This window comes from Diabrotica undecimpunctata, chromosome 3 (genome assembly GCF_040954645.1).
Source record: "Diabrotica undecimpunctata isolate CICGRU chromosome 3, icDiaUnde3, whole genome shotgun sequence".
Taxonomy (NCBI): Eukaryota; Metazoa; Arthropoda; class Insecta; order Coleoptera; family Chrysomelidae; genus Diabrotica; species Diabrotica undecimpunctata.
The window spans coordinates 39,055,535-39,078,877 of NC_092805.1; the positions used below are offsets into that span (position 1 = coordinate 39,055,535).

The 23,343-nt window shown below is 33.2% G+C and overlaps 1 protein-coding gene across 1 annotated transcript in view; it reads right to left on the reverse strand.

The window, feature by feature from the left end:
* Nucleotides 1-10,838, reverse strand: part of LOC140436715 (uncharacterized) — a 369,152-nt gene extending 358,314 nt beyond the window's left edge. Inside the window, exon 1 of the mRNA XM_072525765.1 lies at nucleotides 10,571-10,838. Coding sequence (XP_072381866.1) covers nucleotides 10,571-10,621 — 51 coding nt within the window. The 5' untranslated portion in view covers nucleotides 10,622-10,838. The remainder of the gene's footprint in view (nucleotides 1-10,570) is intronic.
* Between the last annotated feature and the right edge of the window lie 12,505 nt (nucleotides 10,839-23,343).

Consider the following 23,343-nt stretch of genomic DNA (forward strand, 5'->3'; position numbering starts at 1 on the left):
ACCAAAGGAGGCTAGCACAGAAGATACAGCTAAAACAAATAGACGACATCGAAGATATAAATTCGAGCTGGGAAAAAATTAAAAACAACATTGAAGAAGCAGCAACAGCTCTAGGAAAACGCAAAGTCATACTGAACAAAAGAAACAACAACAATGCACCATGGTTCAGAAAAGAAATAAAAGAGAAATGTAAAAAGAAACGAGAGGCCTACACGAAGTACAAAACATCAAATACTCCAGAATCCCGAATACCTATAGAAGAATACGAAATTAAACAAAGCAGTTGGTAAGAAGAACAAAAAATGAATACTAGGAACAGTTTACAAAAAGGATAGACAGTGACTTCTACGGTACACAAAAACAAATACAGAAATTCATAAGAAACCAACGAAAAGAAATCACAGACTTAAAGAAATACAATAACATACCAACAAACTAATAGGAAAGATACCTGACGGAACTGTTTAAAGGAAAGGAAAATAATAATCAACACAATAATGTACCTGAATTAAGACACGAAATAGAAATCAGTTTTCACGAAGTAGAGATAGCCAGAAATTCAGTCAAAAATAGAAAGTCACCAGGACCAGACGGAATAACCAACGAGCTTCTAAAACACGAAGGAGAAAGTATAACCCTAGAGATGACAAAACTTACACAAAAACTAATATAGCACTGCAAGATATCAGACGCATGGAGAAACAGCATAATGATACCAATGTTCAAGGAAGCAGATAAAGAAGACCCCAACAATTATAGAGGTATAAATCTACTGAATACCGCACTTAAGCTAACCATAAAAGTCCTAACAAACAAAATCAATAAACTAACAACTTTATCAAATCAACAACAAGGATTCAGATCCGGAAGATCCTGCGTAGACGCCGTATTTGTACAAAGACAAATTACAGAAAAGGCCATCGAGTACAATAAACCGGTATATCTATGTTTTATAGATCTGACGAAGGCTTTCGATTGCATCCAAGTTAAAGACGTCTTACAACTACTGTATAAAAGAAAAATACCAATCAATATACAAACTATCGAAAACATCTACTTACATAATCCAGTATATACCAGTACAACCCGGAGTCAGACAGGATGACTCGTTAAGACCACTTCTCTTTAATATAATAATGGACGAAATAATACAAGCAGTACATAAAGGTCATGGTTACAGAATGTAGAACAAAGAAATCCAAATATGTTATGCAGACGACACCGCATTAATCGCCGAGACAGAAGACAAGCTTCAAAGATTAACACATATCTTCAATACAATAGCCAAGAAATACAATATGATAATATCGAGATGTTGAAGAAGAAGTAAGACAACAAAGCTTAAAAGCAAGTAAAGCAGCGGGATCTCTTAATGACACAATCTAGAAGAACAAACACCTAAGACATGATACAAAAACAAGAATCTATAAAGCAGCAATTAGACCTATATTAACATACACGGCGGAGACAAGACCTGACACATCTAAAACGAGACGACTACTAGAAACAACAGAGATGAAAATACTTCGACGAATATCAGGGAAAAGTCTGTTGGATCAAGAAAAGGAGTGGAACGAACACATTAGCATTATGGCAGAGAATGGGATAGTACAAATAACACGAGATAAGTCACCAAATGGACGAAGAAGTATTGGCAGACCAAGAAAAAGATGGTGCGATAATTTAAACAATTCATTAGGCTAATATTGAAAATGAAAGAGGCTTTAGAGCCTACATACAATAAGGAAAAAGAAGAAGAAGAAGGAACCGTTTTGAGAAACGTTTACTAGTTAATTGGACGCAACACTCAACTTGTAAGCAATAAAATCCAAGTATATATTGTAAAATTAAAGCTTGTTTGGTTATACGGAATACATATTACTTATTACGAAATTATACAATAGATATAAAGCTCATATCTTTTTTCCTTAAAAATATTTGTACTTTTTTAAGAATCTTTTTTTAAATAATGAAAATACGTAATAAATCTTCTTTTATTGGGTATACGTGAGAAAAACCGTCCACTAAATCAGTTTTACGATTTCAGTTACAACATTCTGTAAATTATACAGTGACGATAAAGTTTTCCTCTAAAAAACGTGAAAATTACACGTTACATATTTGGGTAGTTGACGAGTTTGCTAGCAGTTGTAATTAAACGAGTTGGAGGAAGGATGTTTTGGATGTTTTACGTTATGATGGAGATAGGTTTTACTTTTAATGAGAAAATTCACGCGGTAAAAACTACCGGCGAGTCAGGTGCCGAAACGGAAATAAAAAATGAGTGGGAAACGTATGCAAAATAAGTTTTTAAATTATACAATATATTGGGTCTTAAGTGGCGTAAAAGTAAGGGTATTCCAAATTGATATAGAACCAATATTACAAATTAGTACAAAAAGTAATAAGCAAGATATTTGAATCTAAGACACAGAATAAAATCAGTTGGAGCAGAAAAAAAGAATTTCAAATTAAACGTTACCAAAAAACTTATAGTTGTGTCGATAGGAGGAAAGCAAAGAAGATGCCACCAAGAATGAGGTAAAAATCTGAAGCTGAAGAAGATCTAATTAAAGAGATTAGATAGTACAAACGTTAAAAATACAAAAAAAATATGTTTGAATTACTGCGCTGAGCAACTTAATTTTAGCAAAGTTACGATCGAATTAAGTATAGAGTTACGAAAGAGTTAGTGCTAGATCTCCAATAACTTCGACGTCAGTACAAGAATATAAATACCAGAACCTACATGGCCTCTAGTGCTAATAAATAGGGTGGTCGGACGAAGACAAAACAGAGGCATTATTAGAAACTGTGACAACATTTTTAAAAAATCCAGCGACACGTCGATTTTTGATTAAATGGGGACATTTTTTTTCAATATTTTAGATTATTTTACTTCTTCTCTTCTTCTTCTTCTTAACATGCCATACACCAAAGTGCGTAGGCGACTATCTCATTACTAGAATTCTGTTCTTGGCGGCGTGATACAGCTCGCCTGTATTGTGGATTCCTGTCCATTCTTTAATATTTCTTAACCAGGATAATTGTTTGCGGCCGACTCCTCTCCTACCTTCGATCTTCCCTTGTAGGATTAACTGTGGTATTTCATATTTTGCTACTCTCAATATGTGCCCAAGGTAACCAATCTTGCGTTTTTTAATTAATTCAAAGAGTTCTCTTTCCACGCCGGCTCTCTTAAGGACGTCATCGTTTCGAACTCTATCCACCCAAGGTATGCGCATCATTCTTCTCAATGACCACATTTCAAATGCTTCAAGTTTGTTGATAGATGTTTTTTTCAAAGTCCACGTTTCCTTGCCATAAAGCAAGATGGACCATATATAGCACTTGACCATTCTGTAGCGTATTTCGAAATTCAGGTTTTGATTACATAGGAGCGGTCTGAATTTCACAAAAGCTTGTCTTGCCATTTGTATTCGGGTTTTTATCTCTTGTTGTGGATCCGATTGGTCATTGATTGTGGTGCCAAGGTATTCAAAAGTTTTCACGCGTTTTATGCGATCGTCACCTATGCATATTATCGGGTTTTCTGGAGGGTTTCTGCTAATGACCATATATTTCGTTTTCAAAATGTTGATTTTGAGGCCATATTTTTTACCTATGCTATTCACCCTATCAAGTAATAACTGCTGATCTTCCAAATTATCAGTTATAATCACTGTGTCGTCCGCATAGCGTAGGTTGCTAATTGGTATGCCGTTCACCTTAATGCCTAATTCCGTGTCTTCTAATGCTTCCGCAAATATATTTTCAACATATAAATTAAAAAGCATCGGAGAGAGTATGCAGCCTTGGCGGACACCTTTCCGGATTTCAAATTCATCCGTATATTGGTCTTGATCAATCCTCACCTTTGCCATTTGGTTCCAGTATAGATTCTGAATAATTCTGATCTCCTTCTGGTCCATGTTGGCCCTATGTAGTAGTTCCATCATGATATCATGTTTAACATTGTCAAATGCCTTCTCGTAGTCGATGAAGGTGAGGTAGACATCTTTTCGTTGATCTAAACAGTTTTGTATTAAGGTGTTCAAACATAAAATTGCCTCTCTTGTTCCTAGTCCTCCCTTAAAACCGAATTGTGTTGACCCGCTAAGTTCTTCTAGTATCTTGTACATTCTTGAGTGTAATATCCTAAGGAAGAGTTTCAGCAAGTGACTCATTAAACTGATTAAGCGGTGTTCATTGCATTTTGTGGCATTAGCTGTTTTTGGGATCATCACAAAGGATGACTGCAGCCATTCTCGTGGAATGTAACCAGTATCATAAATTCTATTGAACAGCTTTACCAAGATTTCGATATTCTCCTCGTCTAGTAGTTTTATTGCTTCTATATTAATTTCATCTGGACCTGTTGCTTTATGCATCTTTGTGGTTCTAACTGCATATTCTATTTCACTTCGCATTATTGATGGCCCTGATAAGTTTTCGGAAGGAAGTTTGCGCGTTGGTTGTGTTGGTCTTTCCTCATTAAAAAGTCTTTCTGCGTATTCTTTCCACGCCATTGCTATCTCCTCTTCTGACTCTATGTATTCGTTTCTGTCGTTGCGTATTCTTGTTCTGTGGTGGCTTTTGTGTATATTCGATATTTCTTTGATCTTCTTATGTAGTCCAAAACTATCTCCTTTTTCCTGCAATTGTTCTATTTCGTTGCACCTTTCCACCATCCAACGTTCTTTTGCTTTCTTAATTTTCTGGCGAATTTCTTTGTGTATCTGTTTGTATTTGTCTTGATTACGTTGTTGTTTATGTTGCCTTCGCTTTTCCATTAGATCCATAATTTCGTCCGTCATCCATTCGTTATGCTTTCTCTTTCTGATCTGTGTTTTAACTTCCCTGTTTACTGCCAGAATCGTTACTTTAATATCATTGACCATCTCTTCGATATCATCATTTTGTTCTATTATTCGCATTCTTTCATTAATTTGATTTGCATAACTCTTCTTCAGATTTTCGTCTCTCATCAGTTCTCTTGTATTTATAGGCGTGCTGGTGTTTGTATTTGTTCTCTTAATTTTTGCTAGTTTTAACCTCACATCTGCTATTAGCGGATTATGATCGGATGCAATATCAGCACCTGGATATGCTGCGATTCTTTTGATAGCGTTACGAAATCTTCTGTTTATTAAAACGTAGTCAATTTGGTTTCTAATTATTCGATTTGGACGGTCTCCTGGTGATTTCCAAGTATATAACTTACGAGGTGGGAGCTGAAACCATGTGTTCATGACGACAAAACCGTTCTCCTGGCAGAATTCACACAGCAGGTCACCTCTTTCATTTCTAACTCCAAGGCCGTACTCTCCAATTATGTCTTCATATCTTCCTTTACCCACCTTGGCGTTAAAGTCGCCCATTATTATGTTTATGTCCTCTTTCTTTGTTAGTCTTATTGCTTTTTCCAGATCTTTATAGAACTTAGTTATTTCTTCTTCTGACTTATCTGCTGTTGGTGCATATGCTTGTGTCACATTTATGTTTACTGGTTTGCCTGTCATTTTGATCAACATGACTCGTTCGGAAATTGGAACAAACTTCTTCTCTTAAACGAAGTGAAAGAAGTTCTTACAATCAAAGTTAATGAGCATACAATTTGAAGAATACCTAATAAATCTAGTTTGAATTGATGCAAGCCAAATAAACCCGAAATTTTGAATATGTCACCGAGTATCGCGAGTATCCTTTACTAGAACACAACAAAATTGGGGTCATTGGGTCAATTTTTTTTAGAAAGGAGAGTCTAGTTTTTTTACTGTTCGGCATAAAGACGATTTCAATGCAAAAGTCGGCAAGGGAAGAGCTGGACCAATAATGTGAGATCAAGGACTAGAGGAACGTAACGATAGAGGAGATCGTCTAATACAATTCTGCCAAGAACAAAGTCTAATAATCACAAACACGTTCTTTAAATTACCTATAAGATGGTTATATACATGGCGCGCATATACAGGAGCAGATGTCACATCAGACCATAACCCACTAATCGCTAATGTCACAATTAAGCTTAAATGTATTAGAAAACCCCAAAGAACTTCAAAATTAGGTGTTAGAAAACTGAAAAAAACTGATATAAAAAACAAACCAACAATGGGAAACATTGAAAAACTGCCTCCTCGTTCCATTCAAAGAGATATTAAAAGAACCGATAAGAAAGAGGGACAACTGGATGACCGACGAAATATTAGGCAGGATGGACTAAAGAAGACAAGCCAAGAACAAAGACAGTCGCAATTACAAAATCATTAACAATAAAATCAGAAAAATAATAAGAGATGCAAAACAAACTTACTATGAGGAAAAATGTAAAGAGATAGATCTTCAGAACAAATACGACTTATTCAACCTACATAAAATGGCAGGGCTGCAAAAAAGAAACCATAACACAATTCTTTTAGATAAAAATGGAAATACTATGATAATGACTGATGAAAAGCTAAAACGATGGAAAGAATATATGGAAGAGCTCTTCGACGATGAAAGAAAGAACCTACAAGACATATCTTTCAAAGACAGAGAAACAAGTATAGAAAGGAAGAAATATTACAAAGGAAGAAATATTGTATGCATTAAAGAACATCAGAAACGGAAAAAGCCCGGAACCAGATCAACTGCCTATTGATATCCTTAAAATAATAGAAAATGAGTACATATATGTCCTCTTAAAGCTCTTTAATGAAATTTATCAGGAGGGTGACATACCCAATGAATGGTTGACCTCAACATTTATTTGTCTCCCAAAAAAGAAAAATGCTAGAGAATGCGCCGACCACCGCACCATAAGCTTGATGTCTCACACATTTAAAATGTTTTTAAAGATCATCCATAAACGCATTTACCAAATACTTGATATGGATATTGAAGAAACCCAATTTGGATTCCGTATAGGCGTAGATACCCGTGAAGCTCTCTTTGTATTCAACGCACTAATCCAGAGATGCTTAGATGTGAACCAAGATATGTACGTCTGTTTTATAGATTACAACAAGGCTTTCGATTAAGCCCGCCACAAAGACATAATGGACGCCCTCAAAGCAAAACAATTACAAGACAATGACCTTTGAATTATAACAAATCTATATTATAAACAGCAGGCACACATACTCATTAATGAACACACATCAGAAGAGTTCGAAATTAAAAGAGGAATGCGACAGGGATGTGTATTGTCTACACTACTATTCAATGCATACTCTGAAGAAACTATGAAAAGAGCTCTTGAGGGAGAAACGGCAGGAATAAAGGTCAATGGAACACAAATTACCAACATTAGATATGCGGACAATACTATCGTAATAGCAGACAACCTCCAAGATCTCCAAAAGCTAATGAACAAAATAGTTGAGTATGGAGAAGAATATGGATTATCAATCAACATCAAGAAAACTAAATATATGAGGATATCAAAAACCCAAAACAATGATGAAAGCCTGACAATTTACAGTAAAACTTTAGAACGAGTTGAAAACTACAATTATCTTGACAGAATAATTAATCACACAAACGATTACTCCAAAGAAATCAAAGTTCGAATAGAGAAAGCACGAACAAACTTAAATAAAATGAGAAAGGTACTTTGTGCAAGAGAACTGAAATTAGACTTGAGAGTTAGGCTGGCAAGGTGTTATATTTTCTCGACTCTGTTTTACGGGATAGAAGCATGGACACTTACCGCATTGACTACTAAAATGTTGGAAGAATTTGAACTATGGGTGTATAGAAGAATCCTGAAGATATCATGGACCGAGCATGTAATAAACAACGAAGTCATGAGAAGAGTCAACAAAAGAATGGAAATATTGGAAACCATCAAGACACAAAAGGTTCAATACCTGAGGCATGTTAAAAGATACAACATACTTTAAATAATTATACAAAAAAAAATCCAGGGCAAGAGAAGTGTAGGAAGGAGAAGAATTTAAGATTAGAATAGCCATGATGATTGCCAACCTCCGTCGCGGAGATAGCATGTAAAGAAGATGATAAAGCCGATTGACGGAAGGAAAAGATTATATCAGCATTCAAATAAATAATAAATAGTTCAATTTTACTTTTAGAATTTTTTTCGGGGTAGGCTCAATTATAGTGGTGATATTATATGTTTAGGAGTAGGCACTGAGTAGATAACTAACGACCATTTACTAGTCATAAAGAACATGATGGATAAGTCTTTAGAATACAACAAACCATTGGCACTGATATTCGTGGACTATGAGAAAGCATTCGGTAATATAATCCAGCAGAAAATCCTAAAAGCATTGATAGAATGGCGAATAGATGATCGCTTCACTAACATAATTCAACATGTCTACAAAAATGCCACGGCTAGCATAAGACTATCTGAATAAGGAACAAATAAATTATAAAAAACATAAATTATCTAAATACAGCGAGGAGTACGGTAAGGACACACCGTTTCTCCAAAGCTATTCACGATACTTTTAAAACATACTTAAAGACAGATCTAAAGGTGTGTAATATCAACACAAATAGAAAGATGCTCTGTCAATTAAAATTCACAGATGACATTAAAATGACGTTTAAAAACGTTTAAAACTTTTTTTTTGAATAAAACTAGTACGTTTTTAAAAAGAACCAAACTTCTGCTATAAACTACACTCAAAAACTTCTTCTTAATGGCATTTCCCGTGACGTGCGGTCGTTTGTAATGTAAAACATTAAATTCTGCGTTTTCTAGTCATATTGCAAATACCAGTCAAAATTGAAATTTCATGTCATAGGTTTTAAAGAGTGATCTCTAAAAATGAAAGTTTTACTACGACTGGTCAATGAAAGTAATCAATTTTATTGATCTCACGAGAATCATAAAAATGGCAAAAATCGCGTCACGATTATGTATTTAACATTTTTATAAAAACTGAGTTTATTTTCGGTAAAATACAACAACTGCATACAAAAAAAGATATAGAATTTTTACCGTCTAGCTAATACAAATTTTATTGAAAATTGATTTCGCGCGCGTAATTGACATTCAAAATCGACGGTCGCCTCAAGCGTTGCTTCTGAGGGAACGGTTCATTCTTCAAAAAAGTGCTAAAAACCATTTTTGTTTAAAATTATCTCAGCTACATTTTTTGTTTGAAACATTTTTTTCTACGCCGTACAAATTCTTGATAAATCGATTTTTTGGTTTTCACCCCCTGCCGGCGGGGGATTTTAGGGGGAAGCCCGAAGGTTAAATTGGTAAATTTTTTTGTATCATCTTTAGGGTGCCAAAAGTAATATTCTCGGCAAAATTCAGCTTGTTCATATGATTTTTAGAGGTCAACTCTTTGACGACTGGACTAAATGGTATTAATTAAAATTAAGCCGTATTCAATTTCTTTTACTTTACATAATTTCAGAATTCAAATTTAAAATTTTACCAAAAAAAATATTTTGCCGAAAATTTGCAAAACCCATTTTTAAAAATCTAATTTGCATGTGTTGTTTTTTTTTTGTTGTTGAATTTCTTATAATTATAAATAAATTAATCGATTGAACACCTTAAAGAATATTCGCGTGCCAAATATAAAGAAAATATACAGTGTGGTTAAAAATATTATGAACCAAATAAGATAAGAAAAATAATATAAGATAATATAAAAATAATAATAAGACAAAACATCCAGTATTTTTGCTATTGACGAAGTAAGACCCATTATGTATGGGCTTTTTGATATTACCTAAGTGGCCCTTTTCTCAGTTAACGTATGTTACTTTTCCAAAAAAAACACCCTCTGTATTATATAATATAAAATTGACACTTGTAAGACACTTTAGTAAGACTACTAGGACACTAGTAAGACAGGTTAACAATAATATAAAAAATGAGACATAACAAGTACGAGTGTCTATAGCTGACTTTTAAACCTATAATTGGGGCCAGACGTGGACCAGGACACGAGCAGTACTACTGAATAGAGAACAATTTAAACACAACAAAACTAGACCTAAACACTACTACAATGAGAAGAATTTAATTTTTTATCTTCGGTACCAATAAGTAGAGAGCCGAAGAACTTTTTTTATAATTTTTTATACAAATAATAGTAAAATTCTTAAAAAAAATATATATATATATATATATATATATATATATATATATATATATAATGACTTAATAGTTATTTAATGTATTGTATCAAAAATTATTTGCCGACAAAATAAATTTAAACAAAACATTTAAAAATGATACATATATTTGCACACCCTTCCAAGTAAAATAAAAATATTTAAGCCAGACGTACGTTAGTAAATAATATTATTATCCTTAGTAATTTCCATACAAAACGTTTTTATTATTATATTTGGTAATGCACTGATGTATGTCGTGTAAAAAATATAGTGTAAAAGACGACATAATAGTAAAGACGGCGCTCTATTAAAATTAGATTAAATTAGACTGTTATAAAATTATTTATTTACTTCAGTAGTTCATGAAATTAATTTTTGAAAACTTGCATGTTTATATAAAAATATTTTTACAATGTAAAACTAAATTTTTGCAAATCACAGATAACATACAATAAATATTTTATAAGCTTACCAAAAATATGAAAGAAAATAGCCACCCTTTGAAATACTCCTCTAAATTCATCTTCGCTAAAATCCTTCCGATCCAAACCAAAAATCACTTCCACTAAATATACCCCAAGTCTCATTCACCAATTTTCCCAAAAAAATTTCCCTCTAGTAAAGTCGCAGGACGAAAATTTCGCAAAATACACGCGTGAATAAGAACTCTTCTCCGTGGTGCGTGTTGGTCTGTGTGGTCGCGCGCGATGAATGATCGTAGAAGAGAAGAAGATGTTACTTTACCGTTCCGACAGAATGCCAGAATGGTGTGTAGTAGGCTGGGTGTAAGCTACTGGGAGGACCAAACACAACAACGGAATACGGAAGGACGAGATCAAAGGAAAATCGACGAAAACTTCGCAATTGTAGTTGTTTCATTGATATGGCAAGTTTAATGCCTCGAAATTTACGATGTAATCGGTTTAAGGCCTGTCGAACATTGACTTTTATTGGATTATTTATTGGCACTATACCAAGAATTATAAAAAAATATGTACTAAGCACACTTTAAGTTTACTGTGTAATGTAGGTCTAGTTTATAATGCTAAATATTAATAATTCTAGAATGAAACAGAAAAATTTTGAATCAATATTTGATAACATACATTTTATAAACAAAACGTTGACGTGAAAAAAAATACCTACAAATTGAAAAAAGGTGGTAAAAAACAATAATACTGCTAAACTTTTATACAAATATTTTATGTAAATGTAAATAGCACTGAAAGTTTATGAACCAATTTTAGGATGAAAATGGAAATTATGTATAGATCAAACATTAATAATTTCGTAGTGTTTTTCGTAAGTGAAGAGAAATGCAAGCTAATATGAGTTAAATGAGTAAAATTACAATATCCGCTAACTCCACATGCAACATATTTTCAGTAAAAGCAAAAAGTGTATCTATTATATTGATGGCCAAAAAATGCAACAATTTGTATACAGTTATTTATTTAGATCAAAAGTATTTATTTGTAATTCTTATCTAAAAATATATGGAGGGTTCAGAATAGAAGTGAACCGAGTCCACTTTTATCATTTACGAGTTAACAACGCTATAACATGCACTAAATAGGTAACTTTTCAGTGTAATAATGAACCAAGTCCTTCTTCTTCTTTAAGTTCCATCTTTTATCGAAGGTTGGAAATCATCATGGCTATGCGGACTCTGTTGACTGCCGCTCTAAAAAGTTCTGCACTACTGCATTCAAACCATTACCTGAAGTTCTTAGTCTTAACCAAGTCCTAGTTCTGATAATATCCGCTAGGCAGTAGCAAGTTCTGGTGTTTACTGACAGATTGTTATTTTCTGTCAGAATACTACTGAACCAAGTCCAGGTAGTGTTTATTTACTCTGTACAATACTGTGTTGACGTGCTTTAAACCTTTAGTTATAGCTTTTGAAAGTTTATTTACACATTATGTTTGTTAGCTAGCTGTATTATGCGATGGATATTTTATCTGGATAAGATAAAGAGTGGTCGCTAAAACTTATGATACTAGGCCACTCATTTCTTCCCAATAATACTGAATTCAGTATAATAGAGAGAGCAGCCAAGAAACATAGGAACATCAATGGGCCTGATGACTGGTATAACATCATTAAAACTGTAAAAGTGAAAAAGCCTCAGTTGGAAGTTGTAAAACTACAACGAGAAGAGTTTTTGAGTTCAAAATCCCTCGAAGATTTAATCACGAATAGAAAAAAGGACACTGAAGGTGTCAAGACTGAAGACACCTCTCCAAATAATGAATAAATGAATCTTTTAGTGAAATTCAGAGTTTCCGAACCTTGGACATCTCGAAAAAGACAAGTAAAACATGGCCTAGAAGACCCGTGGAAGTGCAAACATTGTTAACTGTACAGCAGGATCAATTTTACCCAACCAAAAGACAAATGAATTTAAAAAAAAGGACATGTTGTCTCTCCTACCTTACATACCCTCTACTCATCATGGATACTTCAAAAAACCTTCCAGGGAATCAGCCAAATCGTCAAACACAGGACAACGAAGCAACTGATGAAGGAAATAATACCAACGGCGACAATTAGTTTTTTTCCCTCAAATAACTTTTCCTTTTAACCAAGAAGTGATATTGTGTTTTAATATTTCTAATATGATGTAAAAGTAAAGTATATTAACAACACTTGGAGTTGGTTCATTATCTTTCTAAAATTCTTCAGAATACATTTGAACCAAGTTCACATTTTGCATTTTTTGGGGTTATTACATCAAATTTGGCCAATACAAGTAATGAATATGTCTAAGTTACTCCTTGAACTAAATAAATACTTTTAAAAATGTTAACGAATAATTTTGTTAAAAAAACTTTAACTTCTAAACCTCTATAGCTCAAATATAGATAAATGGTTCATTTCTATTCTGAACCCTCTATATATGTAATTAAGTTTTTACCATGCTATCTTTTCTTTAACTGAAGTTTTTTCTTTTTTTTGCAAAAGCAGAAAAGATAAGAAAGTTTATTTCTGTGTATTCAACTTTAGTTTAGTTTAGAATTATTTTTGATTTACCCAAAAAATTATATAGACATTGACAATTATATAGACAATTGACAGATAATAGATGAACAAAGCGGATACTGGAATGGAGACCAAGAGATGATGCCTAGCGAAGTAGAGGTCGTCCTCCAACACGTTGGACTGGCGATCTAAAACGTTGTCATTGGAATTGGATGCAAGAGGCACAAGATCGAAATAGAGGGAAAATTATGAGGGAGATCTATGTCCAGCAGTGGATAAGCGAAGATTGAATGATGATGATGATGATGACCCAAAAAATTTAAAATGTCAACAGTTCGCGGTCGTCGGCAAATTCGTGATTTAAGCGACTTTGAAAAAGAACTTGTTGTAGGCATGAAAGAAGTCGGTTTTGGTTTACGAGAAATTTCACGAAGAGTTGAAGCTAATCCATCAACAGTGTCAAAATGAAATTTTGTCTGCTTCAGTGATAAATTTAGGTTTTGTTTGGGTGGTTCTGATGAGCGCATAGAATGTCGTAGGCGTAGAATGTCATGGCTGCGCAACCTGAGAGAGTGGTACGGATGTACATCAAATGAACTTTTCAAGAAGAAGAAGATGAGCGCATAAAGGTAAGACGTTTTCGAGGTGAGAGACAAAATATAAACTTGGATGTTGAACGTCATACAGCAAGACAACCAAGCATTATGGTATGTGGTAGTATATGTTTGGGCAGCAGATCATCTCTAGTTTTTATTAACGACACTCTGATAGCTCGACGATATATTGGTGCAGTTCTGCAACCGGTCTTACATCTCTTTGCCTACAAAGCATTTCAAATGCGATCTTTCAAACGCAAGACCTCGTATTGTCCGTGAAACTACGGAGTTAATACAAAAATCTGGTATAGAGATTTTAGAGTGACCATCAATATCAATTGATTTGTCAACCATCGAACATACGTGGGATATTCTTCTTAGTACTCTAACGCACTATAGGTGCACGGCACTATAAGAAGGAGATATTGCATGCTCTTCTTATATTCTCGCTTCTCTCCCTATCCAAGAGATTTTTTCCTGATATCCGTCGGAGTATTTTTATCTCTGTTGTTTCTAGTAGTCGTCTCGTTTTAGATGTGTCAGTTCTTGTCCCCGCCGTATATAATAATATAGGTCTAATGTCTGTTATATAGATTCTTGTTTTTGTGTCTTGTCTTAGGTGTTTTGTTCTTTTAGATTGCGTCATTAGGAGATTACTTACTTTTAAGTTTTTTTGTCGTACTTCTTCAACATCTCCATAACTAGTTATATCTATTCCCAGATAGGTATCTAAACCTTGCCTCCTGCTTTATTATTTTCCCATTATTTCCGAGTTTACATCGTAGTGGGTATTTAGATGTTGTCATGTATTTGGTTTTTGTCATAGAAAAGTAATGTTACTAAATGTTATTGTTATGAATTGTCAACAAAAAGGACACGCTGTATCACCTTATTAATAGTACCTGTAACAAAACAAACTTTAACTCATCTTTTTTCCTTCAATTTGTTCTTTTTCTATAAATCCGGCTGACTTTTTCTTTTTACTTCTTTATTCGGGCATGATTTTTCAACTTGTTTAGTTATGTCTTCCATTATTGTAATTATTAAATGCAAATTATGGACAACAATATTCAGAATAGAGTTTTGTGATTGGTCGAAACGGATGTAACTGAATTGGGAAGAAAGAATAAAAGAAGCTGGCGAGTTTTGGAACAAATTCGTAAAATTGCTGTCAAATTTAGTCAGAAGTTGGTGGTTTTAGGCACAAATATTGACATCTTAAAAATTGCACAGACTATCTAAAAACAAAGATAGTTTAAAATATGTAAAAAAATGAAGTTATAGGATATTGGAATTATACGATTCATATATTTACTCTCAAATAAATGATAGAAAAAATAAAACTATAAAAAGTAATTTAAATAGGATATGGTATCCTGCTAGGATACCATGTCCTGCATATAACAGGCTAAAAACAACCTACGTTTTGAAGATGGCGTTCTTCAAGTCAAGAAGTCAAAAAGAATTAATTGATCTCATACGGCAATACGGCTGGTTAAAAACGAAAGTCAAATGTTTGGTCTGCAGTTAAAAATATCAAAGACAAAGATCATTGTTCACATTCACACACAACCAGGATTGACCGGTTTGAGGTTCATACTATATGAACTAAGCTCATACTATATCTGGGATTATTGATCACAAACACAGGGTCACTACAGGAAGAAATAAAATGTAGATGTGATCTAGCAGAAGTTACCGTAGAAAAGATGGTTGAAATATGGAAGGACTCTTACATTTCACGAACTCTAAAAATGAGGTTGATCAACTGCTTAATATTTCCAATACTGACAACATTATATAAGCCTACTTTTTATAAGGAAAGATCTAAAAGAAAAAAGTGGTCGCTCAGTATCTAAAAAAAACAAGAATCTCATTTACTTATTTTATAACTTTATATTTTATGAGATTTTCTATGACATAAATTTAATTAAAATTGATTAAGTCAACTTTTTTACTGAAGAAAATTGCAGCAGTCACTTTACTTTGCAGCGCAGTGCAACACTTTGCAACTGCATTTTTTAAATAAAATTCCTCTTTACTTTAATATTTAGAAAATCAACTATTTTCGCCTGTTTTTTGCAAACTATATGTTTCATGGATGATTTGCAATTTTTTCATTTATCAATTTAACGTAGAATCATTTTTCGAGTAACTAAACTGTAAATTTTAATAAATAGCTCAACATTTTACATGATAAAAAAACTCGTATTCGTGTGTTTTCGCTTTAATTTTGAAAGTACAAAATACAATATTTTTATTATTATTTGGCGGAATTCGAGGGTATAGGTGCCGAGGCCGTGAAAACGGCTAAGCAATACAGAGGAAAACAAAAACCAAAATCCCGTCCCCAAAAAATACTCTATTGGATAATTCTCAGCCTAGTGACCCAGAAGAGCTAGTTGTAACGACCTAAAATGACTTTGATCCTGACGAAAGGACTTAAGATACTGCAGGTAAACATAGAAAGAGCAAAGGTGGAACACGATCTGATTTACTCAAAAGCTCTGCAAATTGACACAGATATTATCATAGTCCCAGAACCGAATCAAAAGTATCTCAACAAAATTCGATTGGATCTCCGATAACAGAGCAGGCGTTGCTGTATTTTTGGTGAACAACAATCAGAATTACCAAGAAAGAAATAATTTTAAAGATAAAAATAGATTACCTAGCAATTATATCCTGTTATATCTCACCTAATATAAATATAACAATATGCTGAGCGGGTTGAAAAAATCATAGAGGCGTCACAGGGAAAAATAACTTATATAATCGTTGGTGATATAAACGCAAAATCCATTCTTTGAGGGTTTTCCAAAAAATGACAAAAGAGGGGAAATTTGGAACGAATGGATTTCCTCCGCAAACCTGACCGTGTTAAATAATGGTAAACCCACATTCAAAAGAGGTGAGTCGAGAAATCAAATAGACATTACACTAGCAACCAACAACTGTGCCAAGAACTTCTCGGGATGGGATGTGCTTGATGATAACATCTTCGCGTTCCACAAGTACGTCTCATACTAAGTCGCATCAAGGTAACAACTAGGCACGGCAGGAAATTACTCAAGTTCGATAAGAATAAATTCAGATATGCAACCGACAAGAAGAAACTACCAACTTTAATAACTTAAGAGACATAATAAAAGCACACAAAGCCAGCAGCAAAATCAATGTCACATACACAATATCATACTGATGGAATGAAAACATTCACCAAAAGTGGACAGAATGCCTTAGAATCATATACGGCACACAGAAATAGGACCCAGTAAGTCAGAGAAGAGTAAGAGGTGATAAGATGGATGCAGATTTACCCTTTTTGGTAACTATTATCATTTCTTTTACTCCTGTAATTTTCCTCTCCTTGTACGGCAATATTCGTTTTCCCTTTATGTAAGAAAAATCTTTTTAAAACGTTGAAACCAAAATGCCAACTTCCGGGTGGTTTAAATACAGTACTGACTATGTTTTTTTCAGTCTAGAACTGGTACTTCCTGTGAGAGATGGAATGTTTGTCCATGCTGACTTAAAATTTTCACATATTCCTTTTAACCCAATAAAAACACACAAAGCCAGCAGCAAAAGCAATGTCACATACATACACATCATACTGATGGAATGAAAACATTCACCAAAAGCGGACAGAATACCTTAGAATCAGGCGTACGGCACAGATAAATAGGACCATGTAAGTCAAAGAAGAGTAAAAGAACGCCAAAAAATTGATCAAAGGCGAGGCGTTGGAGAACTATATATGGGGCGAAGGATACAGGAGCCACTAAGACGCTGAGGTCAGAGACCCCATATAATTTGTGCGATGACAAAACAAGGGAAATAGCGAATATTCTGTTTCCTAACAAGTCCAGAAACGACTTCCTGATTAGAAGCGATGAGAACTGTACCGAGGAATGAACGGTGGCTGAAGTCACTGAAGTCGCCAATTCCATCAAAATAGGTAAATCTCCTGGACCGGACCGTGTGCCACCAGAGGTGATAAAAATATTAGTAAATGAATGCTCAGAAGCTACTAGAAGGGCACTTAATGAGCTGCTAATAAGACAAGAATCCCAGACCAGCTAAAACTAGCTAATCTTACAATGATACATAAACCCGGTAAAAACCCGGACGAATCCAATTTGTAAAGGCATATATGTCTATTACTGTCTGGGAAAACTATACTAAAATCTTGTCAAAAATCGCCTAGAAGATGAATTAAGTGAAAGAGAGACTATCTCCAACAGACAATACGGATTTAGTAAAGCTAAGTCAGCAATAGACGTGGTAAAAAGTTTAACTGATACTGTAAAGAATATAATGAAAAGATGGGCCTACTGGTTATGTTTCATGTGAAGAGTGTCTTTAACTCTGCCAAATAGGCACATATCATAACAAAACTGGAATAAATACGACGGTCAAGATATCTTATCAATATCATTAAAAGGTATCTTGCTAATAGATATGTTAGAGTGGTAAAAAATACAGAACAGAAGTTAACAACCGGCGTACCGCAAGGTTCCGTATTTGATCCAAAACTTTGGAATAGATTATATAACTGGGTACTAAAAATCGACTATTGATAGGGATCGAGAGATACTCAAGCTATCACTTACGCAGATAACCTGGCGATACTAGTGATGACTGACATGAACTGGGAAATCGAAGATAAAGTTAACACATGCTGCAGAAAAAACAACAACTGGATGGCTAGAAACGGTCTCGAACTGGCAGGAAGCAAAACGGAAGTGGTCATACTGAAAGGACCACGACGAAGACCCGAGTTGACTTTTCAAATTGGTAGTACAATTATAATGCCTACAAACTGTGCAAAATACCTAGGCATATACATTGACACAGACCTAAGGTTCACGAAACACCTGACAAATGTAGTCCAGAGGACGGAAGAAAAAACGACAGCCCTACAAAGGAACATGCCGAATATAGGAGGCCCAAGTAGCCAAAAACGTAGAATGTACCTGTAAGTGGTACAGCCGACCCTCCTATATGGAACCCCCATTTAGGCAGATGTATTAAATTACAAAAAGTATATTGGCATGATAACCAGAGCTCAGCGAAAGCCCCTATTAAAAAAGCCCCTATATAAAAGTGACAAGTGCGTACCGGACTACTTCAACGACGGCCTTACAGATAAGAGCGGGTACGCTCTCTATTCACCTTCTAGCACTTTTTGTGTAGAATAAACAGTTCTCTCAAAAACAACGCTTTAAGCGACCGTCGATTTTAAATGTCATTTACGCGAGCAAAATCAATGTTCAATAAAATTTATCAGCTTGACGGTAAAAATTCGATATCTTTTAATCCAAGTGTCCAATCGACAAAAATCAAGATACGTTTTAAAGGTAAAAAGTTTTACGATTCTCGTAAGAATAGAAAAATTGATCACTTTTATTGACCAGTCGTAGTAAAATTTCCATTTTTAGAGATCAATCTTTTAAAACCTATGACTGAAATATCAATTTTGAGTTGTGGCAACAAATATGAAGCATTTGAAATATGAATAAAAAACGCAGAATTTAATGTTTTACATTACAAACGATCGCACGTCACGGGAAATGCCTCCAAGAAGATGTATTGATCTCATAAGAATCATAAAAAATGGCAAAAATCGCGCCACGTTTATTTATTTAACACCTATAAAATCTGAGTTTGTTTTCGGCAAAATACAAAAATTGATTTTTGAATCTTGATTTTTGTCGATAGTACACTCGAATCAAAAGATATCGAATTTTTATTGTCGAGCTAATACAAATTTTATTGATCATTGATTTCGCGCGCGTAACTGACCTTCAATATAGACAGTCGCTTTAAGTGTTGTTTGTGAGAGAACGGTTCATTCTACATAAAAAGAGGTAATTAACATCTTTGTTTAGAATTATCTCAGCTACATTTTTGCGTTTTTACCCCCTACGAGGGAATTTCTAGGGGGGAGCCCAGGGCTAAAAGTTTTTTGCATCTTTTTTGGGGTTCTAAAATTAATATTCTTGGCAAAATTCTTCTTATTTGTATGATTTTTAGAAGTTCAGTGCCATTTTCGTCTCTGACGACTGGAGTAATTAGAATACTTAATATTTAAGTAAAAAAATTCAAACTGTTAATAAAAATATAAAAAAAAATTTGAATCACTTTAAATTAATTTGTTAATTAATCTCTGTACAAGTTACAGCGTTTTTCTAACCTTTGATAATTAAAGTTATTTTAGCATATTTCACACATTTTTTAAGTTTTTATGATTAAAAATGGTATCAGTTTTATAAAGTAGCAATTTAAATTAAATGATCATATTTCACTGTGTTCTATTACATGCCTTTGTTAAATCAACTCTGAAAGTGCAAGAGGATATAAGAAAATTAGTTTTGAGACTCACTTGTAACTCCATTCTAAAGACATAAAAGATTTTACCCCACTGGCAATATCTGAATCCCTAGAGAAACCTTAATAAAATAAGTTATAACTTGAGATTTGAATAAGGGATCGCTGCCGTTTTATGTATCGAAAAAATTCATATTTACGATACAGCTCCCAAAAATTGGCCATTTCAACTTTTATTTTTTACGATCAAGTTCGTAGCAAGCCAGCATATTTTAGAGAAAAGAGGACAATACTGTAATGAAATGTATAAGGTTGATACATGCGTATATATACTTTATATTAAACGTAGAACGACTGTCTTAATTTAAATATAACAAGGTACAAATAAAATATATATATATATATATATATATATATATATATATATATATATATATTATTGTGATATTTAAAGTCTTGGTGCGCCAAGCTATAATTAGCTAATTAATTTTTTTTATTAATTAAAATTATTTAAATGATATGATTATGACTCTATCACAATTTTTAATTCTTTTATCTCAGGGTTAAATTCGTGCTTCAATATCTATGCTATTACATGTGAAAGGTAAGGTCCAGAGAATACCGGAATAATAAAAAACACATATGATCTAACACTATATATTGAAATAAAAATAATGAAATAATTCACACTCAAAAGTTTTCAATAAACAAATCTCATATAAGGATTCTCAAAATTTTGTTCTCCGTACGTGAACAATCAAAATTAATGGTACAAACAATATTAATTGAAATCTCAAAATCCCAAACTATTCTAACTCTCCTAATCCAAATATTTATATCCTTTCTAAATTACGTGTAAAAATTGTGTTATCAATAAAAGAAAAAACTGCAGAAAACAAAATTATCTCTCTCTGATGATGAGTGGTCCAAATCCTTGTTCCTTGTAGATTATATTATCTCCTCTCAACCGCTCCCTATGTAATCAGCAATCTTACATCAGATTGTTGCAAGTATATCGTCCTTAATGATCTCCTTCAAAAGCACAAATCATTCAAATTATGATAGCCTTTCTCCTCTCGATAAACTGAATCTCTCGTTGGCCCGAGTGAAAAATGACTCTTGGAATATCTTCTCTTTACGATAAACTGAATCTCTCGTTGGCCTGAACAGTGACTCTTGGAATATAAGTAGGAAAATATGACTTACAATATTTTGCTGCTCCAGCTTCTGTCAGATACACTAACTCCACAAAAACTCACTAACATTCAACACTACTGCTTGATACTTCTCAGGAACCGCCAGAGAACAATCCTTGTTCCTCTTACAGATTTGGAAAACCAACTAACTATATCTTTTTTCTCTCCTCAATCTCGCTAAACTTTCTCCCACACACTTATCCCACCTTTTTCAATCTCCGCCAATCACAACTCGTCACAATTCCCCCATTTCTTCATTTCGATAACAAACAAATTTTTACCTATAATTATAAATTTCCTAAAACTTATTTACAAATACTATTTTTCTATAAATCTTAAAAACTAACAAAAACCTCTTTCTATAATCCTCTATTGTCTTTAATCACTACACTAATGTATTTGTAAAAACCCGTTTCAATTTGTCTTTTGTTTCACTTAAACTTATGCGGGTCAACTGAAGTATAACAAAGAAATGATTGATGCAAAGCTTACATTTTGTTTGGTACAGGTAATTCAAAGATTTAATAACTTTCCTTCTCCGAAATGTTTGTTGGATATTATCCTACTTATCTGAATTATTTTAATGTTTTTGAACTTTGAAATATTTTTAAACAAACCAATATTTTCTTGATTTTACATATCATAACAATATATATACGAGTATATATATACATATATATATATTATTTATATTATAGATATATAATTGGTACAAATAGTATTTTACAAGCATTACGCTGACTGATACTGAAAAACAGATTCACAGACGAGTATAATATAAAAATCAACAATCCACCTGTCATTCTGCATAATAAGGTTTTGTATCCGAATTGTGCCTTCATCAATTGAAGGATTTACACTCCCTCTGACTATTTTTGAGGGGAATAAAATTCCTTAGGGAAATATTCTAATGTGTTTAAAAAGGGTATAAAGAATGCAATCACACTTGTTGCTTTGTAAGTTATGGTGTGAGTAATCCCTTAATAAAATAAATCGAATACAAAATGGAAAAACTAAAGAAATATTAAATAACAAATGAAAATAATTTTATTCTTTTTTTTTTAAATGACCAAAATTTATTTAGTTAACGTATTTCAGTTTTTTTAGTCTTTTTGATAATACTACTGTCTAATTAAAATATTTAATATTTATTTTATATATTCATTGACATATCGAAAACTGTTATGAAACCCAAGTGTTTCTCACAAGTCCGGCATAATTACTTCAATCCATCTTTTTCTTGATCGTTCCGTATTTCTTTGTTTAGGTCTTCATATTAGGATTTGATATAGTTTTAATGGCATCTATTATTGTATATTAGGACTGCCATGAATTATTATATTCCCTCATTTCTTATCCTCCTCGTCTTTCTACCAGTCTTCTCAAGAAACTCATGTCCATATCCTAAAGCCTCCTATTTTATATCTTTCACTGGATATATCTCAAATCTGTATGTCCGAAATATATCTGTCCTTAAGTATACAATTCTGCAATGCTATTACTATTTCTCCGTGGGACATTTTTCTGTAATTGCTTCATCTAATATTTTGACAAATGCCTCTTTGAAGCAGTAAGTTCTAGGTTTGACTTGCTGGTGTCAGACAACAATCCTACTTTAAACCTTTATTTATGAAAAACCATGTCTTACTTTCTATTTCTTTTTTTTTTGTCTAGGGAATGGTGGCATACGCCTTCAAGTCAATTAATATATATCGCATGTAGTTCTTCATTATATGCCATCTATCTATATAAAATGCTATGATGACACGTTTGTCCAGTAAGGTAACGACGCCACCTAGGAAAGAAATACGAACTACCCACATCTGACATTTCAATTATATTTTGTTCTTGAAACGACGTTTAATTAATAAGACTAATATTATTAATTACATTTTAATATAATAATACGAATAACTTTTCCGCAAAATTGACAAAAATATTGGTTGCGGTAATTTTATAGACTAAGATTTAATAAACAAAATAATTTAATGCTTTATTTATATTAGTTTAGATTTAAAGACCTAGCGCCACCTAGGAATGAAATCTGAACTACCAATTGACAGATAAAATAAATTAAAATTATCTGAGAGATAAAATGTAAAATGTTTATTTTCCAAATAAAGTACTGAATAAAAAG